The following is a 13248-nucleotide window of genomic DNA, read 5'->3' on the forward strand; positions in this document are numbered from 1 at the left end:
CAGGGTTTTCCCTGAGGCTCCCTCCAGAGAAACACCTGCAGGGCTGGCAGGCTGCAACAAAGGACCACAACAGTTTTTAAAATCAGGAAACAGGCTGATGGTCGGACACAGGTCCGAACAGACTGGCAGCAGTGCACCATCACAATAGTCAATTAAAAGTGAACATTCATGTCCTGACAGCTTGTGTCTCCAGTGTTTGAGCAGCTGGTTTATGACTCGGGTGGATCTTACTCCCAACCGAGCAGCCAGTTTGACAGGATCATCCAGCCGAGGTCCAGCCAGCTCCAGCCAGCTCTACCACCTGGCCGAGAGTAGATACTCCTGCAGTGTGAAATCGTCCAGACAGACTTGATCCAGCCCAGCTGGGCCAGTCCAAACGGCCTCCAAAGAGCACGGGCTCCTGGAGGAGCCAGTGCAGAGAGTCAGTCTGCTCCTGCCTCTGCTTCCTCAGCAAAGTCCACACAGAAAACACACTCCTGTAAAACTCTGGCAGAGATGAGGTGCTCAACTTCTTAGAGTCCATTAAAAACAAAGACATGTCCAGTCCCAGACCACCAAGCCGCTGCAGGATGCTGCAAGATAAAGTTCTCCACACAAGGTCTCTGGGCCCAGAGAGCAGTCTCTGCACAAACTGAAGGCGGAACGTGGCGCCCCTACTGGCCAGATGGACCAGACCCTGTCCGCCCTCCTCCTTTGGAAGAAACAACGGAACCCAATGCAACCTGTCCCAAAAGAAATCAATTAAAACCCTTTGGATCTGAGACAGAAGAGAAGTTGGGGGATCAACACAGGCCAACCGGTGCCACAGAGCAGATGACACCAAATTATTAATACCAAGGACACGGCTTCTGTAAGACATTTTAGGTAAAAGCCATTTCCACTTCATTAGCCTACCTTTAACTTTATCCAATATGCCATCCCAGTTTTTCTGAACAAACATTTCATTTCCAAGAAAAACTCCCAAATATTTATTTTTTATTTTTTTTTTTTTTTTCTCGACCAAACCTCCAGGTAATTTGAGCTGATCTTCCAGTCTGTCTCCCACCATTACAGCCTCACTCTTCCCCCAGTTCACTCTTGCAGAGGATATACAACCAAACAAATTTACAGTTTTTACTAGAACATCAATATCTCTCTGTGTATTTACAAGGACAATGACATTATCAGCATACGCCGACAGTTTAAAATGGACATCACTGCCAGGAAAACAAACACCACTCAGATCAGTTCTTAATTTATGGAGTAGAGGCTTGATGGCCAGAGAGTAGAGCATGCCGGAGAGGGGGCAGCCCTGTCTGACACCCCTCTGAACACTGAAAGGAGCACTCAGACCCGGTCGAAAGCCTTTTCCTGGTCTATAGAAATCAGACCAGTGTAAACAGCCAATGAGCTAGAGACTTCCAAAACATCCCAAATCAGAGTGACATTGTCACTTATCAGCCTGCTGGGCACACAGTAAGTCTGGTCAGTGTGGATGACAGACTCCATCACCTCTCTGAGTCTGGTGGCCAGGACCTTGGACAGGATCTTATAGTCCGTGCAGAGCAGAGAAACTGGCCTCCAGTTCTTCAGTTCCTGCAGGTCTCCTTTCTTGGGCAGCAGAGTGATGACGGCCCTCCTGCAGCTCAGAGGAAGCCGACCTGTATCCAAGCTGTCTGAGATGACCTCCAACAGGTCCCCACCCAACACAGACCAGAAGGACTTATAAAAGTCAACATGCAGACCATCTATGCCAGGAGCTCTTACGCTCTGTAAGCTCATCAGAGCGGTGTGCAGTTCATTGAGGGATAACTGAGCCTCCAGCTGTGCATTGGCCTCAGCATCCACCTGAGGAAGACCAGTGAGAAAGCTGCTGCTCACATCTGGGATTTCTGTCCACTCATTTTTAAACAGTTCACTGTAGAAACACACTGCAAGTTTCCTAATCTCAGAGGAATCTGAGATTGTCGAGCCGCTGGTAGACTGCAGATAGTGAACAATTTTCCTCTGACCATTTTTCCTCTCCAGACCAAAGAAGAACTGAGAAGGGGCATCCATCTGCGTGATGTCAATAAAACGAGACCTGACCAGAGCTCCCTGTGCTGTAACGCCCAGCAGGTTGGCTAAAGCCGACTTTTTAGCTTTGAGGGAGTCTAAAAGCCCTCGATCTCCTGTAGATTCTGCTAAACCCTGCAGCTCTACCACCCGAATCTCTAGGTCCCTCATAGATCGAGTTATGTCTCTAGTGACATTGCAAGTGAACTGCTGACACAATTGTTTTGTTTGCGATTTACCAAAATCCCACCACTGTTGGATACAGGCAAAATTAGGTTTATACTGTCTATGGGCCAGCCAAAAACATTCATTCATTCAAACATTTTTGTCTGAGAGCAGAGCAGTGTTAAAATGCCAATATGCACTCTGTAAACGGACATTTCTAATAAAAACAGAACAAGAAACAAGACAATGATCAGAAAAGCCCACTGGAGTAATGTGACAGCTCTTAAAAATGTTCACATAATGTTTAAAGGTGTACATACGGTCCAGCCTAGCCAAAGATAACATATTGTCTTTACAGTGACTCCAGGTGTATTGTTTGTGATGTGTGTGTAGACTTCTCCATACATCTACCAGCTCATGTGCTTCAGTCAACTGTCTGAACCTGTGTGATGAAGCAGGATGAGGCTCTTGGTGGTTTCTGTCCAACAGTGGGTTTTCAGTACAGTTAAAATCACCTCCTAACAACAAATACTGCTGCAGTTCCTGATGGTGTCACATAAAACATTTAGCACTAGCATTCTAACCACCCCATTGGTGGGAGCATAAACATTAAGAAAAACTACATTAACATTTTCATACTTAGCTCTAACCTTCAATAAACAGCCTTTAATTGTTTCCTCTACCTCATAGGAAACAGGCAAGAAACTCCTGGAGAACACAATTACATGCAAGCGCCTCGTTCCTGGCCGCATCACTGTCATGACAATAATAACGGTCAAGCACACCCTCGAGTGTAATAATGCGATTATACAACTATTACCAACAAAATAAAATGCATAATCAAAATGTATTCATACTGTGGGCATTTCGCCGCCAAAATGTAAAAGTTTTTGTTTGCTAGTAGGCCTATTCTCTCGGTTTCAGTGGAAATCTGAGAGATCTGATGGTAACTAGTCCCTGTCAGCCAGCCAACTTGGACTTACCATGTTTTCTAGACATCGTGATTTCCCAAAACTGAATAAATACCACAGATCGATAGCAACAAAACTGCTCTGATAGCTCAATCATGTTGTTACTAGAATATCCGCTGGAAAAAAATATTTTTTTCATGGACTGATAGTTATACTTCTGCCGACTTCTCAGTCATTTTTAATCTAACAGGTGCCGTGACAGCGACTCAGCAGCATAGCTGATCTTTAGTCTATCTACAACCATCTAATATGAACAGTTAGGCTATATTTAAATACAGGCTACTGCTTTCCAGTGTCAGCACCAGAACAAACATCTGTCTTTTCATAAACTCACCGGCAGATGTTTCATTTCAGCTGGGGGTGAGTCACTCCAATTTAACGTCAGCTCCGATTAATGTGGCTAAGCAGCAAAAGTAACAGTAAGCAGTCACATTAAGGCTGAACAGAGTTATAGAATCACCTTTTCAGGCTGTTATCAATTTACCTCTGAAATAAAGACCACAGTTTTCACAGATGTGTTGATTTATTAAATGTTCATTTCAATGTACAGATGCAAACAAAGTGACAAATTAATTCAATCAATGGCCTAGGCAACTCATAAAGACTAAACAAATTAATAACGATTAATAGGCTAATTAATAACTGATAACATTAACACATTAATAACAAGAAAAAAGCTACAGCCGCACATCTCCGTGGAAAATCTTACAGCTACTGCCCGTGGTGCTGACTCTGCATTTCATTCTCTATTGTAGAAATTAAAGCTCCATAAAATTCACGGAGGATCTTGTTTAGCTCTTCTTTCCTTACAAGTGAGAAATCAGCTGTTTGCCCGGTGTTTGTCAGGTAGTCTTGTAGACATTTGACGGCCCAAGACGTTGACCGGGCCGTACCGGCTTCATTTCCTGACTCTCCAGCTGATCCAGCTCTTCACTCGTCACTCTCTTGTATCTCTCCTTTTTCTCTTCTGTCTTGTCTTCCTCGTTCAGCCATTTATCCAAACTTAGGTCACCAAATAAATCAAAATTGGCAACAAAATGGTCCATTATGCAGGCTAACAAATTGAGCACGGCTAGCCGTGCTCAATTGCTCATTTGAGCACATTCTAAATGTCTGATTGACCAATTAGTTTGCTCGGTCGGATCTACGTGTTGTATAATGCCCACTCCACCACTACAACTGGACTTATGGCTCAAAATCACATCACCATTAAATCCCTTCCTCCAGTCACTTTCATTTTCTGCATTACTGTGTGTTTCCTGTATCAACATTGCATCAGTTTTTTTCAGCTCCATCATTTAAAAACAAGCAGCTCTTTTGTTTTCATCTCTGGCCCCATTTAAGTTCAAAGTGCCTGTTTTAAAGTCACGCATGGAGAGAGAGAAGCTCAAGAACAAGAGGACAGCAAGACAAGAACAAAGAAACAGAAAGAAAAAGGAACCCAAGCTACTTGATTTTCCACATTATCATCATCATCACCATCAGCTCTTATTTCTGCTTTTACTTTTGGTATCAGTTTCTTCAGACGATAAATTTCTTTATCTGTCAGGACATCATCCCCAGAGTTAACTGAACTTTTTGTCAGGCACCTTGCTGAATCAACAAACCTTTTTAAATCAGAGAAGTAATCCTCTACCTTCACAAGCCTGGCTCCCTTAGTTCCCTGCAGAAACCTCTTGATTTCAGCAGGAGGGTACAGGTTCTGCTGGTCTTCCTGGCTCAGAGACAGATCATTCTCACACTCTGCCTGCACCTCTCCTGCTTTTGTCACTTTAGTGACTTTAAAGGCCTTTGCACCGCTTTGCACCGGCTCTGAACTTTTCCTCTTCTGTGACATTGTAAACCAATCATCATCAGACATATCTTCGTCTTCCAAAAAATCCTCACCCCCTGACAAATGATCATTTGTTTCTACCTTTTCATGAGTTTCAGTCACAGTAGTTATGCTTCCTGCAGGTTTATTCTGTTCGACGTTGTTGTTTTTTGACTCTTTCTCATTTGCTTCATCAGTTCGTTTGTTGTCTGTTTTCTGTCTCTGATCCTTGCCTTTCTCTGGGATTGCTCTACTATCATTCTCCAGGAGAGCGCTGCCCGTGGGAGCACTGCTGTCAGCGGCCACACCACCCGCTGCAGCTCCTCACCGGGAGCCGAGCCCGGCGCCGGGGCCGGCACCCCGTCCCCCGGAGTGGCCTCCGGCCGCTGCTCCCCCCTTCTCTCCAGACAGGAGCGAATCAAGTGCCCCTCCACACCACATCCAAAATATTTCATTGTGTCTGACTAAGCAAAAACCATGTAATTAAACCCAATTTTAAAGTTAAATGACAGATTGAGTTCGTCCATGCTGTCTTTCAGGACCATGAAAACCTGCCTGCAGTGACACAACACATGTTTGAGCAAAGGGGATTTGCAGCCCAGAGAAACCATTTTTATCGGGGAGACGAGCTGTCCGAACCGGGACAGTTCTTTGGCCAGCACTTCATTTTTAAGGAACGGGGGAGCATTAGAGATTGTTACTTTACGGGCCGGATTAACAAGCGGGAGAACAGGAGTGAAAGTGTCCTGAATGACAACACCTGATTCAACCACATCACTGACTTTGTCCGTACTGTCCAAAAAAATGACAATGGCCCGTTCATGCGGGAGGCAGACTTCACGCTGCCGTAACCCACCACCTCTCCCACCGCCAGGCCGGCCTCCTCCACCGAGCAGTTCACTGCCGGCACCAGTTTGACGGCATGACGGCGAGTCAGCCTCTCAAACTCCGCACCGGCCTCCACCACGGGCATACTGCCCAACTGAGCCGGCAGCCCCGCTACCAAACCAAACTACACCTGCACCTACACACACCTGTCAGTAACCCAAATACAGAGAAATAAAGAAAATACACGTATAGAACAGCAAAAAGAGCGAAAACTCACTCACGCTGAAGCCACGCTACCACTCCACACTCCACTCACTCCGCCATTCACTCAGAGAGAGAGAGAGAGAGAGAGAGAGAGAAGCCAGTTCACTGAGGAGGGACACTTCAAATCTGGAATTATGGAAATGGAATGACTGACAGGACGTTTGAATCCCCTTTAACTGGTGTTGACTCTGTTATGCAGCGCCCTGATTGGAGGAAAATGTTGAGCAGCACAAGACTCATTCCATTCCTAAAAGACAGGAAGTGGTTTGAGCTTCACCTGTCAGGCTGCTGCTCTTCAGAGACAAGCAGCCAATCAGACGCAGCTCTGAGAGTGAGGCCTGACAGAGATCTGCACTCTTCTTGTCTTATAGTTGTATTTTTTATTCTTCATTCAGATTGAGGGACTGCAGGTTGTCAGAGAGCAGCTGTGCTTCTCTGGCCTCGGCTCTGAAGTCCAGCCCCCATCTGACAGAGCTGGACCTGAGTGAGAACCAGCTGCAGGATTCAGGAGTGGAGCTGCTGTCTGCTGGACTGGAGAGTCCAAACTGCAGACTGAAGACTCTCAGGTCAGACTGCACTTTTAATGATGTGTGAACATGTAATATTCTGTTAGCTGAACAGGAGTTTTACAGGCTTACATCTCAAATTGTTGTTAAACTGTATTTTCACACAATCCTTGTGTGTTTAGTTGAAATGAACTTGAGTGATGATATTGTACATTATTTCAACATGCAGGGGTCCAAATGGCCTCCATCTGTGGGAATCTGATATTTATTGTGGTGATTCCACAGAACGTATAGAGGACACTATCATGGAGGTCTTGGTCCAACTATGGATTCACAAAGGATTCCAATATTTTCTTTGATGAATCATCAGTGACAAAAATCCCATGTGGGCATATCAGTGCATTCTGGTATCTTTTACAGATTAGGCATGATGGGATGGAGTTGATATGTCCAACTTTTCCCATCCTGATCACATTCCCTCATGGTAACTGTTGTCTTGTAACTGTTCTGAACCTCAACTGAACCTTTAGGACCTCTTGTTTTTCATTGATTATTATTTTGATCATCTTCACACACTTTTTCACAGCTCACCTACTTCCCATGCAAAACTTTGTTTAAACTCTGCAGGCTGACAGACGACCACGCCAAATGAACATTTTGTATATTTCAGGATATTTTCTGTCTCTAGTCCCTGAGCCATATGAACACAGTCGACTGTCACCATGTTTTTGACTGAATACTGTGATATCCATATTGTGAGGATATTGTTAGGATGACTGGTTGGTGCTTTCATGAAAGTGTAAATTAGTGCTAAACAGTCATTAGTGATATGGATATGATGAGCGAGCAGGCTGAGGCCAATAACAGAGCAGAGAGGAGCGTCTAATAAGTTGAGAAAACTGCATCCCTTTACTGTAATGCAGCCTTTAAAAGCAGGAGAGGACAACACTGATGCCATAAGATATTACCATATCCCAAATCCCACATGATATCTGATCTCATATCACAGTATCCATATCATATCAATATATTGATGGGCCCACCTCTACTGCCATCACCTGGTCAGTCTTTTGAAATGCTAATAACTTTGGCCCTGATTGGTCCAGAGACTGGGTGCTGGTGTCCTGTGATGCAGAAGCTCTTGTTCTCCAGTTTTACTCTGAGAAGATGGTAGACTGAAGGCATCTGAGGACTTTTCACTGAGCCATTCATTTGTTATTTATGGACGGACCTATGGCTGACATACCGTATTTAGCACTGAATTTGAATTATTTTGGACCTTTTATCATTTTTTGCTTTCATTGTCTGTTTATTTGTGTTTTTAATATTTTGATGTATTTTCATTTCAGGCCTTATCTTTATCTTTTCATTTACTCTGATGGTTTTGTAAAGCACTTTGGAACTTTTTATTTAAAGATGTAATATAAATATAAATTAGTATCTAATTGCATAGTAATTATTTCATTGGTTTGTCCTGCCGTTTTGAATATTTTGAAAAATCTCTGACTGATAAATATCAAAAACACTGGAAATTATAGCTACATATTTTATTCCTTATTCAGACTGAGTCACTGCAGGTTGACAGAGAGCAGCTGTGCTTCTCTGGCCTCGGCTCTGAAGTCCAACCCCCATCTGACAGAGCTGGACCTGAGTAAGAACCACCTGCAGGATTCAGGAGTGGAGCTGCTGTCTGCTGGACTGGAGAGTCCAAACTGCAGACTGAAGACTCTCAGGTCAGACTGCACTTTTTAATGATGATATAAATATATGGATATTGTTTGAATCATATAGTAGCACTAAATGTCTATAAGGCTGATGTTGCTGTGAAGTATATGTTGTGCTTTTTTAAAGTCGGGGCTGCTGGTTATTTTAGTTTTTGTGAGGATTGTTGGTCATGTTCTATATCATTGATGCATGCGTGCTTTGTGAGGTTTGACAAGTAACTAACAACCGTCTCATGTGTCAGGAGAGAGAGAGAGAGAGAGAGAGAGAGAGAGAGAGAGAGAGAGAGAGAGAGAGAGAGAGAGAGAGAGAGAGAGAGAGAGAGAGGGCTCATCACCTCCATTTGGCCAAAGGCCAGAATGTTTTTAGGCAGACACTGTGGGGACCAGACTTTCAAATAACAACATATTCATTGATTTAGGAATAATTAGCCTATTATTGTTTAGTATTTTCTCTGTCTTATAAAATGAATACCTGTATCAGTGTGAGCAGGCTGCTAGAAAATATGGCAAATCCATAATAATAACTAGATACTGAAGTAGAAAAAGCTCTCAGAGCACAAGGAGCCAGTTCACTGAGGAGTGATGCTTCAAATCTGGAATTATGGAAATGGAATGACTGACAGGACGTTTGAATCCCCTTTAACTGGTGTTGACTCTGTTATGCAGCGCCCTGATTGGAGGAAAATGTTGAGCAGCACAAGACTCATTCCATTCCTAAAAGACAGGAAGTGGTTTGAGCTTCACCTGTCAGGCTGCTGCTCTTCAGAGACAAGCAGCCAATCAGATGCAGCTCTGAGAGTGAGGCCTGACAGAGATCTGCACTCTTCCTGGTCTTATAGTTTATTTTTTATTCTTCATTCAGACTGAGTGGCTGCAGCTTGACAAGGAGCAGTTGTGGTTCTCTGGCTTTGGCTCTGACGTCCAACCCCCATCTGACAGAGCTGGACCTGAGTGGGAACCAGCTGCAGGATTCAGGAGTGGAGCTGCTGTCTGCTCTGGTGGAGAGTCCAAACTGCAGCCTGAAGACTCTCAGGTCAGTAGAGGGGTGGAGTCAGTCCTCTCAGGTCAGCAGAGGGGTGGAGTCAGTCCTCTCAGGTCAGTAGAGGGGTGGAGTCAGTCCTCTTAGGTCAGTAGAGGGGTGGAGTCAGTCCTCTGAGGTCAGCAGACGGGTGGAGTCAGTAGAGGGGTGGAGTCAGTCCTCTGAGGTCAGTAGAGGGGTGGAGTCAGTCCTAGAGGGGTGGAGTCAGCCCGAGAGGGGTGGAGTCAGTCCAGGTGGAGCAGCTTGGTTGCTTGGTTCTTGTGCTGGACACAGTCAGTGCAGGCAGCATTTCCTGGGAAATGTCCAAAATGCTCAGTGGCCTCAGGACTGGACAGACAGACAGAGAGAGATCAGCCAATCAGAGCAGCCACAGTGTGTTGGGGTCATGTGACCTGCAGGTGATGATGATGATGATGATGATGATGAAGAGGATGATGGTTTTGTGTTCATCCCTACAGGCTGGAACATGTGGATGACTGGATTCCAGCTGACAGCCTGAGAGGATGTGAGTACTGAGACAGTATGAGCACACTTAGACTTAGACTTAGACTTAGACTTCTTTTATTGTCATTGCACAAAAAAACACAGCAGTGAGATTTTGGCAACGAAATGTCGTTGCTTGGCTTCCGGATTACAGCAGAGATGGAATTGTGGGACCGTTTAGGTATATATAAATATAAATATTATACATAAATATAGTCTATATAACTGGTATGATATGGTCTATATAACTAGTGCTAAAAAACAGGAGCTAAATAGTAATGAGTGCAATTTAGAATAGCTAGATAAAACAGAATGTACAACAACAGACTAAACAGTGTAAACAACTGAATAACCAGTATAAATAATAATGAGTGCAATTGAGAATAACTAGATAAAAACAGAATGTAAACAACGGACTGAGCAGCGTAAACAACTGAATAACCAGTGTAAATAATAATGAGTGCAATAAGAACAGAATGTAAACAACAGAAAAAGAAAACAACTGACTAAACAGTGTTAACACACACACATACACACAGGCACACACACACACACACACACACACACACACACACACACACAGAAAGGGGATTTAGAAAAGGAATTTAGAAAATATATATTTCATAAAATTATGTTTATAGTAAAATTACACACACACACACACACACACACACACACACACACACACACACTAAGTACAAATCCAAACAATGCTTTACAGAGAATGTGAGCGAGCTGAAACTAAATGTGTGTGTGTTTCCAAAAGCAGCTCAAATCAGCTGACAGGACAGAGAAAGCTGGGCATCCTGGGAGCTCACGTGCTGCAGAGCTCCAGCTTGTCCAGGCTGAGTCGTGGGTTTGAATCCCACCTCAGGCCCTTTGCTGCAGGGCGGCCCCTCTCTCTCCCCGGCCTTTCCTGTCTCTCTCTGCTGAGTCCAGTCAAAGCTACAAGGACAAAAACTACTTTAAAATTACAGAGAAAAATGAGTTTTCCTCTGTCGATTTATCTCATACATAAGCCTGGTATTTTTTTTCTTTATTAGTGAAAGAAAGGTGAACAAGTGGAGTGCAGAGAGTGACAACATTAGAAAACATATTAGAAAAGGAGAAGACAGGACTGAACAGATGTGGAGAGAAAGAAAGAACCAGAAAGGAACTCAAACAAAACAACACAGAAAATAAGAAGAAAAAATATAAAAAAGCAAATCAGTTGTAGTTTACTTTTGGTGTGTGTGTGTCTGTGTGTGTCTGTGTGTGTAAGGGGTGGGAGGGGTGGGGGAGTGGGGGAGGAGAAAAAAGAGTCTCATTTGTGTAATTGTTGATATGTATTTGTTTTTCTCTGGTATTCTGGGTGGATATGAAATCTGCCTTACAAACTAAACAAAAAATAAGCATTAAAAACAATAAACTAAACGAGCAAATCCTCTTTAGAAATGAATTAAAACCAAACTCAAATTGAAAACACAAAGTGTAAAATGACCTTAAAAATAAAAACTAATGAAAAATGCCAAACTATAATAACCTCATAAGAGCCAAGAGAGTGTGTGAATGATGCTTTCTGAAGTGTGTTGTGTGTCTTCTCCCCATCAGATGCCTGTGATCTCACACTGGATCCAAACACAGCGAGCAGAGACCTCCGTCTGTCTGAGGACAACAGGAAGGTGACGAGGGAGAGCGAGCAGCAGTCGTATCCTCGTCACCCAGACAGATTTAAACAGTCTCAGGTTCTGTGTAGAGAAGGTCTGACTGGGCGATGTTACTGGGAGGTCAAGTGGAGAGGACACGTTTATATAGCAGTGACTTACAGAGGAATCAGAAGAGGTTTTGACTCTGGGCTTGGAAACAATGAACAGTCGTGGAGTCTGTGGTGCTCTGATGATGAGAACAGCTACACTGCCAGACACAACAGGAAGTCCACCAGCATTTCTCTCCGTCCCCGTGGATCTCACAGAGTAGCAGTGTATCTGGACTGCTCTTCTGGAACTCTGTCCTTCTACAGAGTCTCTTCTGACAGACTGAGACTCCTGCACACCTTCAGCTCCACCTTCACTGAGCCGCTCCACCCTGCATTTACTTTGTGGTCATCTGGTTCTTCTACTGTGGTTGAGCTGCCAGTTTGTCAGAAACAAACACTGACCTGAAAGTGTTTAGAACATGTTCAGCTGATTTGTGGTTTATAGTTGATTTATTTATTTATTTTTTTTTTTTATTGTATTAGGCATCTTGGTGGATAATTGTTAATTGATTGATTGGGCACTCTTGTAAAAATAATGAGTTATTATAATGTTTGTATATTCAAATCTTAATGTTGTTCAAACATGTCATTTAAACCTCCTCCTCCACAGATTTTTTTTTTTTTTTTTTTTTTGTATCTCTCGTCACTGAACACAGATGTGAGAATGACAGCACATTGCACGCTGGAGAGCTGTGACTGGAGCCCCTCCCCTTTTGGGCCCCTCCCTTCACCTGTTGATCTCCAAGTCACATTAACATGTTTAACGCTCTATATCTGATGTTTTACTGTCAACACATTTGTATTTCATTTTGGACAGTGCACATTAATAAACACATGACTGGAAATGTGTCAAAGGTTTTTCTCACCTGCAGCCCCTGGCCAGGTGTTCCACAGGTTTCCTAAAACTGAAGATGACTTGAAGAGGGAAGAAATCTGATTTGAACACAGCAGCTGGATGGTTGCTTTGTGTGAATCGATGTTGAATGGCAGGACAAGTTTGCCCTTTCTGGAGCTCGAGCCCTATTTAAAGATTATCTGGCATCATCCTCAGACGTAGAGAACATCATGTCACCTCTCGCTTCAGTATTGATCGTGATATTGATGCTTTCTTAAACAGCTGATTAGAGACTCTCTCGGAGTGACAGAAGATCTCAATATTGTGCGGGCTCACCGAGCTGCAACAGAGACAAAACTCACGGCCCGTCATTGCTGCCTTTCTCAATTTTGATACTAGAAAGAGAGTTTTGCAAGCTGCTTGGAGTAAGAAAGATGTTTTAAAAAGAGAAAGAGATGAAAGAGATGACGTTTCAAGGCGAGCGGATTTTTCTCAATTATGACTTCTCGCTCTCCCTCTCTCATGAGGGGATGGGGGGGGGGGCTCTAAGTTAAGGGGGGAATATGTTTTGGAAATCTGTGCGAAGAATTGGATGTTTATGACCTTTTCTTTTGGTTTGTCACTAGCGGATATACAGTTATGTTAATAATAATAGCAGTGTGTTTAAAAAGGTGAGTAAACCTCAAAATTCTTCAAATTAATTTCAGCGCAGCACATCTGTGCTGCATGGAGTCTACCAACTTCTGGCACCGGTCAACAGGTATTGCAGCCCAGGACAATTGTACTACGTTCCACAATTCCTCAGCATTTCTTGGTTTTGCCTCATGAACAGCATTTTTTATGTCAGCCCA

The 13248-nt window shown here is 43.6% G+C and overlaps 1 protein-coding gene across 1 annotated transcript in view; it reads left to right on the forward strand.

The window, feature by feature from the left end:
• LOC115378262 (NACHT, LRR and PYD domains-containing protein 3-like) overlaps positions 1-9114 on the forward strand; it is an 88201-nt gene extending 79087 nt beyond the window's left edge. The window contains exons 6-8 of the mRNA XM_030078451.1: positions 6471-6641; positions 8144-8272; positions 9072-9114. Of these exons, the coding sequence (XP_029934311.1) occupies positions 6471-6641; positions 8144-8272; positions 9072-9114 (343 nt within the window). The remainder of the gene's footprint in view (positions 1-6470; positions 6642-8143; positions 8273-9071) is intronic.
• The last annotated feature ends 4134 nt before the right edge of the window (positions 9115-13248 follow it).

This window comes from Myripristis murdjan, chromosome 19, assembly GCF_902150065.1.
Source record: "Myripristis murdjan chromosome 19, fMyrMur1.1, whole genome shotgun sequence".
NCBI classification, from domain to species: Eukaryota; Metazoa; Chordata; class Actinopteri; order Holocentriformes; family Holocentridae; genus Myripristis; species Myripristis murdjan.